General features: G+C 36.2%; 1 protein-coding gene across 2 annotated transcripts in view; it reads right to left on the bottom strand.

Annotated features, from left to right (window-relative positions):
- LOC121415605 (photoreceptor-specific nuclear receptor-like) overlaps positions 1-14781 on the bottom strand; it is a 71435-nt gene that overhangs the window by 21130 nt on the left and 35524 nt on the right. For both annotated transcript variants that reach the window (XM_041608883.1, XM_041608882.1), the window contains exon 3: positions 706-841. In XM_041608883.1, the coding sequence (XP_041464817.1) occupies positions 706-841 (136 nt within the window). The remainder of the gene's footprint in view (positions 1-705; positions 842-14781) is intronic.

Below are 14781 nucleotides of genomic sequence, written 5' to 3'. Positions count from 1 at the left end.
GTAGCATTATTATCATTATCATCATCATCATTATCATTGCTGCTATTAATTACGTGGAAGTAATAAGTTCAATAATATTCCACAATGTGAACAATAAATATAGTCACAGTGTAAAACCCTTCACAAGAAGGTAATAATTTCAATAAGCAAGCCATCCGATTGATATTCACAGTGTAGCAAGAGATTCATTGTGTGGCCACCATGTGGAAATGTGATCACTGGCTTGCCGCGAAAATATTAATGTTACAGCCACACTCGGTAGGAAATCAACGCCTAACCGACCGGTAATACTCAATTCGAAATATCGTAATAGCGTAGGTCGGTCTGGAGATGGTTTATTTGGTGTGACTGTATAGGCCTTGCATAAGACTACACCACACTACACCACACCACACTACACCATACGACACGACACTACACGACACTAGACCACACAACACCACACCACAGTACACTACACCACACTACAATACACCACAACACACCACACAACACCACACTACAACAAACCACACGACACTACACCACACAACACCACACTAAAATACACCACACTTCACTACACCACACCACGCTACAACACACCATACCATACCACACGACACTACACCACACAACACCACACAACACCACACCACACAACACCACACTACACTACACTACTCCACACCACACCCCACCACACCACACCACTTGAATATTTACCTGTAGACCAACTTTCTCCTGACGCTACGCTTGAAGAAGCCACTGCATCCATTGCAGGCGTAGATGCCATAGTGCTTACCACTCGAAACATCGCCACAGACTGTACACGTCAAGCCACTGCACACTCTTTTCATACCTGCACGCAGTACATAAAAAAAATGTTTGATGTTTATTACAGTTATACCAAACATCACTTTCTACAAGATTGTAATTTTGAAAAGAAGAATGAATTCCGATACTTGTATTCATATACCGGGAGGAGAAACATCTAAGCGGTATAAGTTAAAGTTTGACCAAAAAAAATCAGACAAGGGATTTTTTTAGGGATAAAAACTTGAAATCGTTTAAAGGGATAGTCCGGGCTGAAAGTATTTACAACTTAATAAATAGAGTAGAATTCACTGAGCAATATGCCGAAAATATCATCAAAATCGGATAACAAATAACAAAGTTATTGAATTTTAAAGTTTAGCAATAATCAAACAAAATTCAATAATATTGTGATTTATCTCTCTTTTATTTTCCTTTTGATTCATGTTCCCTTCTTGTCTTAAGAGATAGAAATTCAGAACGATCTTTATTTGAGTTTGATTCTTTATTCTATTGCATTTTTTTCCAAAGATGGGGCCAACAGTACACACCTTGATATGATTACAATAACATTTGCAGTCTAAAAGGGGAGGTTACAGTCTGCGCATGGTCATGAAAAAATCTCCACAACTTTGATTACAGTCCAATAACCGTACAAGCAGCCTTCGGAAAATAGTCAGTTGTATTCATATTGTATCAATTTTTAACAGAGTAGAGTCTACTAATGATGACCAAGGTATTGAATTCCGATGATTATTACTGACTAAAGTGATAATTGATCACAGCTATCCATGACAATTGTTTAGCGCAAAAAAAACACGTTTTAACGATAAAAAATTTCAAGAAAATGTTGATTATATCCAGGTTTCTTACTTTTTATCACAATGGCTCATCTGTTTGGAGAGGAATACGAGCAAAAGAAAAGATATCCAAATTGATTAAAAAGTAATCAAGGGTTGAAAATAAGAACCCTTATTTCCTCTTCTACGTATATATTCAGGTGATTTTCAGTATTTGCTCGTGTATGAATTAGCAATGAATATCGGGATTATCCCAATCCTAGGTGATTTGGCTACAGATTAGGAGGATGGTGCTGGTAATATTAATGAATATATCAAAAGAAGGGGAAACTATAAGACGAGAAGGGAACAGGAATCAAAAGGAAAATAAAAGAGAGATATATCACAATATTATTGAATTTTGTTTGATTGACAGTTTAATCCAATGGTAAGGTTAGAAAATTAGTGGCTGAGATCAGAAATTCGTGAGGATAGCTCAAATGTAAGAAATATTTATTGTTAGCCTCGCATGATAAGCGTGCCAAACAGTAGAAAAGAAAACGAAATCGAAATAGGAAAAGAACGGAAGGATAATTAATTTAGAGGGGAGAAAGTATATCTGAACACTGTCTGCTTGGGAATCCAACGATTTGACAACTTAATCATCCAAATCTGCGCAGGTGCATAAAACTAAGAAGAATCAAGCAAATATCAAACTAGGCCTACCAAGTCATGGATTCAAACCGTACGATTTTTGCATCTCAATAGAAATTAAATAAACAGGAATAAATAAGAGTTATTCTATACTACGCAGCTTTGAATACCAATGTGAATTTATGCACTTTAAGAACGACTGGTGATCCTTTCTTATGGCGAATGGTATATTCATTAGCGATGGTTTTGCGCATTAGGAAGGATCACCAGTCGTTCTTAAAGTCGCTCTTAACTTACAAACAGCTTTATGAAACGGCCCCCAGGTGTAGGGGCTTCGAATGAAATCAGTCACCCTTTAAAAATATTTCATTTTCAACTTTCTCTCCTTTTTTTCAATTTATTTCACAACTGATTGTACACACACACACATTTATTTTGGGCAAAATAAGATTTAACCCAGAATTGTTGAACTCCTTTGCATTTCGAGAGTATTATAAACACACACACACACATTTATATACATGTAAGAACTGAGCGTATTAGGTAAATAAATTCGCTGGCAACGGCCCATTTACATAAGGTGTACACTGTATCTTTATGCAGATATAATAGGGCGCTTCAAAGGTTGAGTGGTCTGGTAGTTAACGCTCCACGCGGTTGGAAGCTCATGATTCTACTGTCAGTGAAAAAAAACAAGGTATAATTTCAAAGACATTCAACCCGAATTTGGAAAATAAGCCTAATGTACCATAGACGGGTCTAGGGGGGGAAGGGGCCACCTCTCCCCTATAGGGAAATGGGGGGATGCGATAGGAGAAGAAAAATGAAGGAGAGGAGAACAGGAAGGAAAAAAAGGTTAAAAAAAATTAATGGAAACAAGGGGAGGGTAGTAATTTGATAATTAAGAAAATAGGTCATTATATAAACAAAAAAATTGTTTTTGCTTTGCGAATGCATTGCCTTGATTGTGATGACAATTTGTTAAAGAGGATAATAAAAACAAGTGGCTTAAAATCTTGTTTTCAAGTCAATAAGTAAAAAAATAATTAGACTGTTCCAGTCAGTCCGCAAGCCCCTGTGTTAGTGAGCAAATGAGCAAGATTTATCCAAGCCCTCTCGTGGCTGAATTCATGTCCCTGCAAAATCGCGTGAATTGTGAGACTTTGTTTCTTAAAGAATTTAACCACTTTTTCCTTGAGTAAAATTTATTATTTGTGTACCATATAAAAGCGTAAGTGTTACCCTTTTATACTAATTATTTATTTTGAATAAAATATTTTGATAAATATGTGAATTTTAGGCATGAAAAGATGCATCAAACGGAATTTTCTTCCTCTTTTTTTCTCTTGCAAATTGTCAAAATTTTGTATTTTAGGCACAAACATTATTTATATCATCAGAAAGCTCAAACTCTATACTTTCTTATAATGTTTTTTTTTTTGGTATGTGGATCCTTTTAGATGGGTCAGCAGCCAGCTTTTTCCACCAAAATGCAAGACAAGATTTATGATATTTCTGAGTAGCATAAAATCCAGAATTCTGATTGGTTGAATAGTGTTTTCAAAACAACACGCGCGGGTAATTTAAAGAGATTACCACATGGTGTATGTGACCTTCAGAGCGCAGTATTCTTGTTATTAAACTGCTAAATGCACTTGGCCTATGAAAAGCTGGCTGCTGACCCATCAAAGATACATCTTCTTATAAATATTATATAATATTAAAGCTTAGGTCTTTAGCTTTATCATAATTTAAAATTTATTTGGGCCCCAACCAGAAATTAAGTGTAAAAACAACAAGTTTTGTTGCATGAAAATAATTATTTTGTTTCATGTTTTAGATCAAAACTTTCACCTATGTTACTAAATCTTTTTTTTTTAAATCCAGACACATGACCTAAACGTATGATCTTTCTTCTTTCAAAAATCATGAAATTTGGTCAATATCTAGAGCAGCGATGGCGTAATAAAAAGAGCTCTTTTGTCCGCACCAAGCTCATTAACAGTGCAAAAACCCTCTAGTCGTGAATATTACTTGGATAAAAGAAGCTACTTTTGAGGGCTGGCCGACTGACTGGCTCGCATTTTTTTTTTTTTTCATTCAATCGAGATACGCATCCCATTCGTGATTTTGAAAGTGCTGAATATTAAAAAAAAAACTTGCTCGCGCTACGCGCTTGCATTTTTTGATAGGCGAGATGCGTTTCTTCTAGGGCAGTAGCGCGAGTTTCACAATTTTTTACACGATTCATGTTAATATGACGAAAGGTTTTATCGAAAACGCGACCAAAGGCAGCCAGATTCTGCCGTTTTTCCATTCTAAAATATAGTTGGTTATTGGATCAGGTCATTACTATTATACTCACTCGAGCAGACCACTAATGTCATTTTCTCTTGGTGTGTACTCAAATTATCCAGCAGGAAGTCATCATTTTGCAGGGGTGGCGATCCTGGGGGCGGGGGTACAGTGCCCCCACTTTTTGAAGCACTGAAAAGGTGCCCCTTTTACGCAAGAAAAATGCCCCCTCACAAACGAGCACTGTGCCCAATTCATCGGAAGAGGACCTAGTTTAGGCGTTACGAAGGGCCCTTTCTCGTATACGTGCCAATTTTTCTTCAAAAAATGCCCCCTTACGGACGTGATCTGTGCCCTTTTCACCTGAGAAGGACCCGTTTTATGTGTTAGCAAGTGCTGTATCTCTCGTATCAGTGCTAGTTTTTACTAAAAAAAATCCCCGTATTTTTTTTTTTTGGGGGGGGGTGCTTCAATGAGAGGACCCACAACAAATAAATGATCTTTTCAAACAGCCACTGATTTCGAAAAAAATATATATATAAAGAGTTATTTGTGAATTTTTAACGGAATTGCAATAAGAACATCTTTTCAAATTCTTAACTTGATTGTTGGCACATATTTTGACTTGATTAATGTCGATTATGTCAATTTATATAACCAGATTAACTACCTTTACAGACACATTATGAAGACATGAATTTGCAAAATATTGTTAAATCTACTCTCTTAAATGTTGGGCAACTTACTGTCCACACAATTGGTTAAAACGATTATCCAACTCTGCATGTACTTTTCAACCAATACTGTGTAGTTTTCACCCAAAGCACACATCATTGGTTTAAGACTACCCAGAATTGGAGAATTGGATAAAGTTTGAACCAATTGGTGTGTGGACAGTATGCTACCCATCATTTTAAGAGTGTATATAATAGATAAAATCTAGGATATGTTAATATTTGCATGGATATTTCACTGAATGAATGGTATGGGTACTACCATTCATTCAGTGAAATATCCATGCAAATGTTAACATTTTGGAAAGTATAAATGCAGAAACAGGAACAGGTATTGAAATTTTCTTGGATGACTTCATTTCAATGGCTCAGCTTTATATCTAAATAGGTCAATAATTTTCAAGATTTAGTGAAAAAGGGTTGATATTGCTTTAGGTGATTTTTGGGTGTGATATTCGTGTTTCTAATAAGCTAATAAGTGGTTGCGATCCTATTCCGTGTAATCGTGATATTTAATCGCACATGATGGTTTTAAATAAGCAGACCCGATATCATGACAAGCTAAAAAGGAAAGTAGATAGCTTTTTGGTATATTATGAATAATTGGTCGAAATATCAGAAGAATTTTCTTTAAATGACGTCAAATCTTCTACCAAAATCCCCGAGCGATATTCATCTTTGATCCATCTGAGAATAAACGTGATAAATAATTGTGTCACTCTAAGCCGTTTTCTCTTATAGATTTAGACTGAATATACAAATATATAGACACTTTCAATCTCATGCTCATACCTGATCATTAACTTGTAAATTAGTTACCAGGTGAATGTAACAAATTTCTATCTGACAAATAATGGAATATGTGTTTCAATTTCTCACGATAACAGTTACTTTTTTTTACAAAAAATATATTTTTACAAAAAATTATTCTTCTTACACAGTTGCAATGGTTTGACATGTTTGATGTTGCTTTTATTTTGTATGCTTCTCTTTTAATACATTACCAGATTGATACCAGTCTAGTAACAATGGAAATATTCTGCGATACCAAAATGGAAACAAAGTCTCGTCGGCTATCCGCAAGAAGGGATGATTATTTTTGAAGCTCTTTTTTAATTTGTTGATACTTTGAGTTTTACTTGACATTTCGAAATATTTTTGCATCATTAGATAGCCTACTGTGTATTCTTTTAATATTTAAATAAAATGATAATAATCGCAAAAATTGCCCTTAAGTCTTTTCTTGTGGAAAACCAGGGAATATTTCAAAGCGTGAAATGTGTTAAAGCCTGGCATCAATAATCATTAGAGGGATTTTAAAGCAGAAATTGTTATCCGGAATTTCAGGAAGCAAAAGTGATATAAAATTTTGCATCCCGCAAGATTGGTGATCTTCTGTCCTCTTGATACATTCCGGAACACCCCTTAATTCCCAATAGGCGTTTCGAAGTAAAAGTATATTCTACGTGGGAAGAATAGTCCCGAGACTAACATTCATTTTGATGTAAAACGGTTTATATCATAACACCATGTGGGAACACGTCATTTTTTGTATAATTTTATATTATAGTATATGTTGCCTGAAAATGATTCTGAACTAAAGATTGCTCATCTGACTACGTAAGTATTGGAGAAGATTCGAACCATAGAAAAGGTGGTTGAACGATATTCATACATATACTCATACGTGTAAAAAAATGTAACATCGTTTTATATATATATAAACAGGTAATGCATTGTAGTTCCAACAATAAACTTAGTTGGAACTACATTACCTCTTTTTCTCTTATATATGAGTCATTATACATGTTGTGAAAGAAATGAATGAAGAGAACAATGGTAGGCGTAGCTTCAAATCAGGGTTTCCCAGAGCTATATATATATATATATATATATATATAAAGCAATCCTATTAATTACTACACATAACAATATCCAAATACGAAAACAAATTAACGGACGGAAGGTCTTCATTCTATAAGTTCAATATTACAGTTTTGGTCACCTAAACTTGGAGTACTTTTCTTTTTGTATCTATGTTATAAAATTTGTAACATTTTAAAGTTATGCAATCTATATACTAGAGTTATGATTGAATGCCATAAAGTCACAGAAGAAATGTTCCAAAATGCATCTTATAATTTCTATAAGCATAATGCACTGTTAATTTCATACCTTAGCTATATGTATTAATCACAAAATTAAAAGAAAAGGTCCAAAACTATTTTTTAAGAGGAGGATGTCAATAAAATATCATATTTATCTAAGAATTGTAATTTATGTGCAATCTGTCAAGGGAAATGTTTTGAATTTTAAATGATAATAATCCGATTTTATATAGCGCTTAATCCATCGGAACGACGTGTCTAAGCGCTTTACAGATATATTATTACCCCGGTCATCGGATTCAATCAGTCATTCCCGCACACAATGTGTGCACATCCTCCACTCCCTGGGGAGTATTCCAGTCAGTCGCCTGTGAGACGCACACAGTACTGGACAAGCTACAATGACTTTCACATTCTACCAGGTACCCATTTAGCACCTGGGTCGAGAGTGGCAAAGTGTGGATTAACGCCTTGCCAAAGGACGCCAGACCGCGGTGGGATTCGAACACACGACCCTCTGTTTACAAGGTGAGAGTCAGAACCACTACACCACGGCTCCTCCACAGAGTGTTTATATTCTTCTGACAAGCACTACCAATTCATCGGCAAAAATATATTATCTATCTATAATATTATCAAATGTAGACTGTCTGGCGATGTGGTAATTATGTCAGTATCAAAAGATAGAGAACTGATCAGGAGATTAAAAATAAATGGCCTTAACATCTATTTTTGCAATATTTGCGTAACAAATTATTCCGAATATTCACAGGCAGTGTCATTGAAGAACCTGTTGGTGATCTTCATAATTTTTACTCATAACGGGGTGGTTTCATTTTCTTTATGATATATAATCAACATCAAGTATGTTGAAAGAGTGAAGGCAGACAGTATTAACATTCAAAGATTACTTTATTTCCTGCTTTCGATAATGATTTCATAGGCTTATCAAAAGAACGGATCACTCAAGACAGAAGTTCATACAGCACTCAATACACGATGACCATAATTGGCAGTCCGTGGCGCACAAACGCCTGGAGAAAACAGATGCAAAAATAGCGGGCAATACTTTGCCTTATTCAAACTTTCACTTTGTGTATTCCCCGAGTATGGACAATTCTTTGATGGGATGATAAACTGATACAGCGGTGACTTTTCTCCAATAAAAAAGTGCGGGAACTTGATTGTCTGTTTGTTTTCCCTAGGCAACACGATGAATAGATGAAAATATAGTTCATGTTTATTCATTAATGAATGAAGCAAAGATATACTGATTGATGCCAAGGATATTTAATGAATTTGATTTTCTTTCTCCATTTTTTTTAATTTAATATGTCGACTCGCACTTTTATTCATTTGTTAGGGTTGTTTAGAATTAAGAATCGTTGATAGGATACTCCCTTATTAATAACATATTTTCATTCATTTGAATTATTTTAAGGGTTGTTTAAGATATAGGATACGCCCCCTATTTATATCATATAGTTTTAATCATTTGAATTTGTATTAGTGTTGAGGGCTCGATTATAGTATAGGATACGTTCCTTGTTATTATCATACTTAATTTTTCTCCCCCGAAAAGGGATGCTGCCTGGATGAACAAAAGGGTATAATGCATCCATCAAAATATAAACTTTTTAAACATCAAGAGAAGATGAAGTTTTACCAATTTTGGGGTATATGACCGATCTTCGCGAAGTTTAATATGACATGGAGAAGATTCGGTATATAAAACTTCCCAACTGAATATAAGGTCAGTTAGTTTTGGAAAATCATAAAAAAGCCGAAATCGTGACAAACTAAGAAATCTATATCTAAAAAAATCGTTTTGGAGGGAGTACTAACTTTACATGGAAATAACGAATTTATCATATTTTCAAAAATTGTAGAAAAGAAGTTATCTTATCTTACCATCGTTATTATCAAGTCATCAAATCATATTTGAAATCCATAGCAAAGTTGAAAGTATGTATTGATTAATAATTACCACTTCAAAAAGAAATAAAATCGTTCAAAGGGATGATAATTTTGAGGTACGGAAAAATCATAAAGATGTAAGAGGAATGAAAGAAAGTGAATAACTTCAAAGATATTTGGTAAAGATGATTTTTGAAGAGGTCATCAGCTTCTAAAATGACAATTCGCAGCTCGGCTATGAAGGCAAATTTGTTGAGGATATACACAGGGGCGCTTGGTGAGTATCAGATCTACCCATTGGGAAGCGAGCGGAGCGGCGAAGATTTAACACCTGTACCCGCAAGCCCAAACAGGACTTTCAATTTTTCGTAAGCAATCTTTTCCGCCCCTGTCCCAATCTTACTCTCTCATTCGTTTTTTTTTTTCACCTTTATTCCATCTTGAAATATGTTTTGCTTAACTCATTGCCTTCTCCGGGTTTGGCAAACGGTCCCCAGGCTATTACTCATACTTCCAGTATCAACAAATCTCACCGGAGAGAGAAATCATTTCGCCGATAAGAAATTTAATTTTCAATCCCCCGCGCCACCAGCGGGGTGGGGCAAATAATGAGAGTCTTCCCTCTTCACTTGCCTCAATTTCATCCCACCTTTCTCAATCATTAAATTTTGATTGCGCTTTGTATTCAATATCGCTTTCATCTTCGCCTTACGTCAAAGTTGCTTTCGTTTGTTCTTTCGTTCTTTCTTCATCATTTTTCTTCCAGAAAGTTGAACGCTGATGAAACAATATATCATATCACGATGTGATTGTGTGCGCCAAAGCGCGCGGGCAAACACGCAAGAAATGTAGACCCTTCCGGAATCGATTGGTTGCGATCGAAACCAGATAAACAAATCGGGCGTGTTGCTGCAACCTTTGCATCGAGTTTAACCAACACTGGGAATTTGCACAGCTTTGGGTGGTATACCCTACTGCCTCGTTCGCCGGTCCAGGGCGGGGCGATCCATCGAGGCACTTCGAACGTCATTCGACGAACCCGTCATGCGCCATCCTCCAAAACTGCATCAAACTCACAGAATCAAATGGGAAACAACTACATCTGTATAAACAAGCCCACCGTCGCGTACGTCTTAACAAAATCTTGGGTCTTGATTTTTCTTCTTTTCTCCCTCTTTTCTTAATTTTCTCCCTTGTCGTCAAAATCCATCGCACTGTCAACTGTGAGGTATTGCTCTTTAGATCGTCTACTCCCCATACTCTGTCTTTGATTTAATTTTGCAAGTGTGCCTGTCGCCCGCATCCCATCTCGACTTCTAATTACTGCTAGCAGAACGACAGCTCGACACTGCTATCTGACGGGTCGCTTACCAACGCACCTTCACCCCCCTGTCTCGCGATCCCCTACACATTTTATATATCCACTTGCTTGTAGAAATCAATTAAAACAAGGGGCGTCACACTTTGAGGCACTATCCTTCCTGCATACATCGGCCACCCTCCTCCCTGATGAGATTAGCGAGCAGCCCCCCTTCAAAAACCACTCGCTCTCTGTCAACTCTACTTCAAAAAGTCAATAGCCCTTCGGGGACTTCGGGTGCGTTGACAAACTAGTGGGTATTCGACTCCTGTGTTTAATAGTCCCCGCGCACCTTAAACAACTCTGCGCTCCCGGAGTTGGGTGTGGGAGGAGGGGTGCAATGATCCAAGGACCAACACTTCAGCTATAAAAGAAAGGGGTTGGTTAAGGCTTTGCACCTTGCACGTGGAAGTAGATGACTATTGTGACTGATATTGCTGCAATTTGATTGTCTGGAGTGTTTGATCATTTTTTCTGAGGGCTTAATGAATCGTTTAAAGGACGTAGGTCAATAATAGACAAGTATTGCTTGACCGCTCCTTCGTCCAGACGTCTCTCTCTCTCTCTCTCTCTCTCTCTCTCTTTCTCTCTCCCTCTCTATTGTTCCCCTCTCTTTATAATGTATGTGCGCGTGCGAGGGTGTGTGTATATCCGCTCTAGTTCTTTCTCTCCTCCTTCCTCTCCGTACAGTGCAAAAAAGGGTAAACAGTATAAGTCCATATCTTCTATAATGTAATCTGTTAACCTGTCGTTATTGCCATTGATCTAATTTCCCTTTTTTTATTTCTTGTCTTGAAATGCTATTAAAGCGCATTATTAGTAAATAAAGAATATAACATCTAATAATGCTATCTTTGGCGCACCGGCAGTGTCATAATATAGCAGGCGGACATGACATGTCTAATAAAATCTGTTATTATTACTATCATTTTCACTACCAGTGGACGTGAATGAAAAAAACGTAATCAGAAAGAAAGAAAGAAAGAAATAGAAAAGGTATATGAACTAAAACAAGATAGGGCCTAGTGATGCTCTTTGGGATATATAGTTATGTGTGTGGGGCGGTATGGGTGGTGGTGTACAATCAGTCAGGCGTGGTAATATCAATATCACCATCTTTCATCAAGAAACGTTGATACATTAATAAATCAAGCGGCATAGATCTGGCATCTTATGGCAATACTAATTAGACTGTAAAACAAACAAAGATCCGGAATTAAATTTCGAGAATGAAAGGAGAGATGAGGCTACCACGTGTTGTACGATAGCAATATCGACTTTCCTCTTACTTTTTGTAAAGCTACCATTATTAATTTGATTTTTTTTGTCGAATCGTTTAATCATTTCGGTGTCTGAGATTATTTTCTAAAATGAAAGATCAATATGTCCGATGTTGTCTTTTTCATGGATGATCTAAATCACAATATCTCGTTCATTGCCGTGCTGCAGTAACGTTGCCGATTTGCAGTTGTATGTAAATGAACCAAGATCTGTGATGAGACATGACTTTTGTGATAAAGAGAGCATAGTTTTGCAATCATTCTGATAACCTCCCATTAGGCGAAAAACAATAGAATCAATCAACAATGGGTTAAATCTTTCTATAGAAAATATATTAATACCAAAATCGTCATATTATATACGCTCCCTTCTTTCAGAAAATGCTTTGTTCCCAAAATCTAATGTTACGCTCTCATCGCTGACGATGTGCGCTCGAATCTACAAAAGATTGACAATCACATTATCCAAAGTTTACATCCATATTCCAATTTTCAAAATATATCTTAAAAGGAAATATGATCCCGAGATTAACACTCCGATTTCCCAAGATTTACACTCCCAGTTCTCGAAAACTCATGGTTAGGGTATCCCTTATCCTATTAAAGCTCTGCTACAACAAGGGTCACGCCAACTTCTTCCATTAACGCGACCATCTTTGACGACTCACGCTCCCGTACGCCGAATTTATGCCTCATACTATCTTTTAAACTTGTTGCTACCTTTTTTTCCCAAGTTAACATCCCATTTGATACAATTTTTCGGTGTATCTTCCAAGATTTATGTTATTAATTCCAGAGATTGACATCCCATTCTTCCACGATCTCCGCTCTCACCTCCAAATTTCATGTATTTATACTTGTTTCTGTTTTCTTTGAACAGGGCGGTCGCTTCAGTACATAAAAACTGTTTTTCGGGAGAGCCCTAATTACTCTAGTATCTCCCAATATTTGCGATTCTATCTCCAAACTATTACACTATCATCACCAATGATTTATTTTCAAATATAGTACAGTCATACCCAGTAGCGGACCGTGACCCGGAGGAGACAAAGCATTGGGGGGGCACTGCATTGTTTGTGAACAATGCCGTGCCCCCCCCCCATGCTTTGTTTCCTCGGGGTCACGGTCCGCCACTGGTCACACCAACCAAACCAAGCGATGGTTTGTCATTGGTATAATAACGTGATAGCTTTGGTCGGTTTTGAGTCGATTTCACTGGTATGGCTGTGTTATTACTAAGTAGTAGATAATATACAAAAAATGAATGTTTATGAGTGCAATGGACAGAATACTTTAAATTTAGATTTATTTATTTCCATTCAACATTTTTCCAAAATATAATCAAAGAAACAATACATATTCAATATAATCGATAATACAGACAAATCAATGACATTTCGTGACAATATAAATTATACAAAACTACAATCTGTTGCAGTAATTTTATCAGTGAAAAGAAACAAGAAATGAATGGAGGGACTTGCCAAGAAAAGCAAAAGCTTGTAGAGAGGGCAAGCCCCTAAACTTGGTTTCAATACTAATCATAAACAAACTATTTATACAACTATATACAAAAATCGAGACGGACACAATAGACAAATTTCATGAGGTGGAAGATGAAAACGATCCACTGAATGGATCTTTATTTCATCTTTCACCGAATGAAGTATTCTGTCCATTGCACGAATAAAAAAAATCATTATTTTGGTTAATAATTATGACACCTAAATATTGTTGTTGTTTTTTCATATAAAATGTATGAATGGTATCGAGTAAATGCACATTCTACGATATATACGGTGAGCCAACTGTTCTTTACATTTCTGTAGAAGGCATATGAAAATGAAAGTCAAAATCAATTGATAACAATACAGATCAGTTTTCAATAACGATATCAATGATTATGAATTAATCATAATATTTTAACCTCGAAATATTAATATTAGTATAAACACACAGATGGGTTTGACCCAGATTAAAAGGAGAGCAAATGAGATGAATTCTCGTCAAATATAGGTAGATGATTGCTCGAGTAATGTTGAAGCAAGTTTAGGGATTAGGAAAAAATATCGATTTTTTCCCCTGTAATATCTATCTGTAATGAAAATAAATGAAAAGCAATTTCTTGATAAAATTCCATCTTTAATTATGGATATGTGACGACTTCAATACGGCTAACCCGATGGGAGTTTGCTTTAAGACGGCCATTAACTTTTCTTAAATTGGCTTTGATCTGTGTAAAATTACAAGATGTTGTGATCACATTCCTCCCACTGTTAGGACAAACGATGACAGAAATCAAGGGAAACTACTTTTGTAGAAAAAAATACATAGAACGAGATTAAGGGGGATGATGTTCCCCCGTATAGAACGCTTCGCGAGATTAAGGCTTGGTATCATGTAGAGATTGGGGGAAAATGAATATTTTGAATACTCTTTGTCGGAGCTGAGTCGGATAATATACAGATTTCTGCTACTCGGCGATGTGATATTAAGAAGAGCCGAGATGAAATCCAAAGTAAATCATCTGTTATGATAAGCATTCCGTCCCTTGCCTTTTACTCTCATACCAACTCCTCATTACCGACTCTTAATCAGGGTATATGTAAGGACCCATGGAATAGGCGGAGAAGTCCACCAAAAAGGGAGGGGAACGGGAATAAATCAAATCTCCAATTTCCTCAGGATACATAAATCTGCTCTCAGATATATTTTCCCCATTTCCTTTTTCTTATTTTGATTTCGGTCCTCTCATTACATTTGACCTAGTAAACTGATCAGAAAGAATTAATAAATAATTAGAAAATTATATCCCATTTTTTGCGCAGACCCGAAGAAGGTCAAGTATCTTAATCCCAT

Source organism: Lytechinus variegatus, chromosome 5 (genome assembly GCF_018143015.1).
Source record: "Lytechinus variegatus isolate NC3 chromosome 5, Lvar_3.0, whole genome shotgun sequence".
NCBI lineage: Eukaryota > Metazoa > Echinodermata > Echinoidea > Temnopleuroida > Toxopneustidae > Lytechinus > Lytechinus variegatus.
Note: the sequence above shows the minus strand (reverse complement) of the source record. Positions and strands in the feature narration are given on the sequence as shown.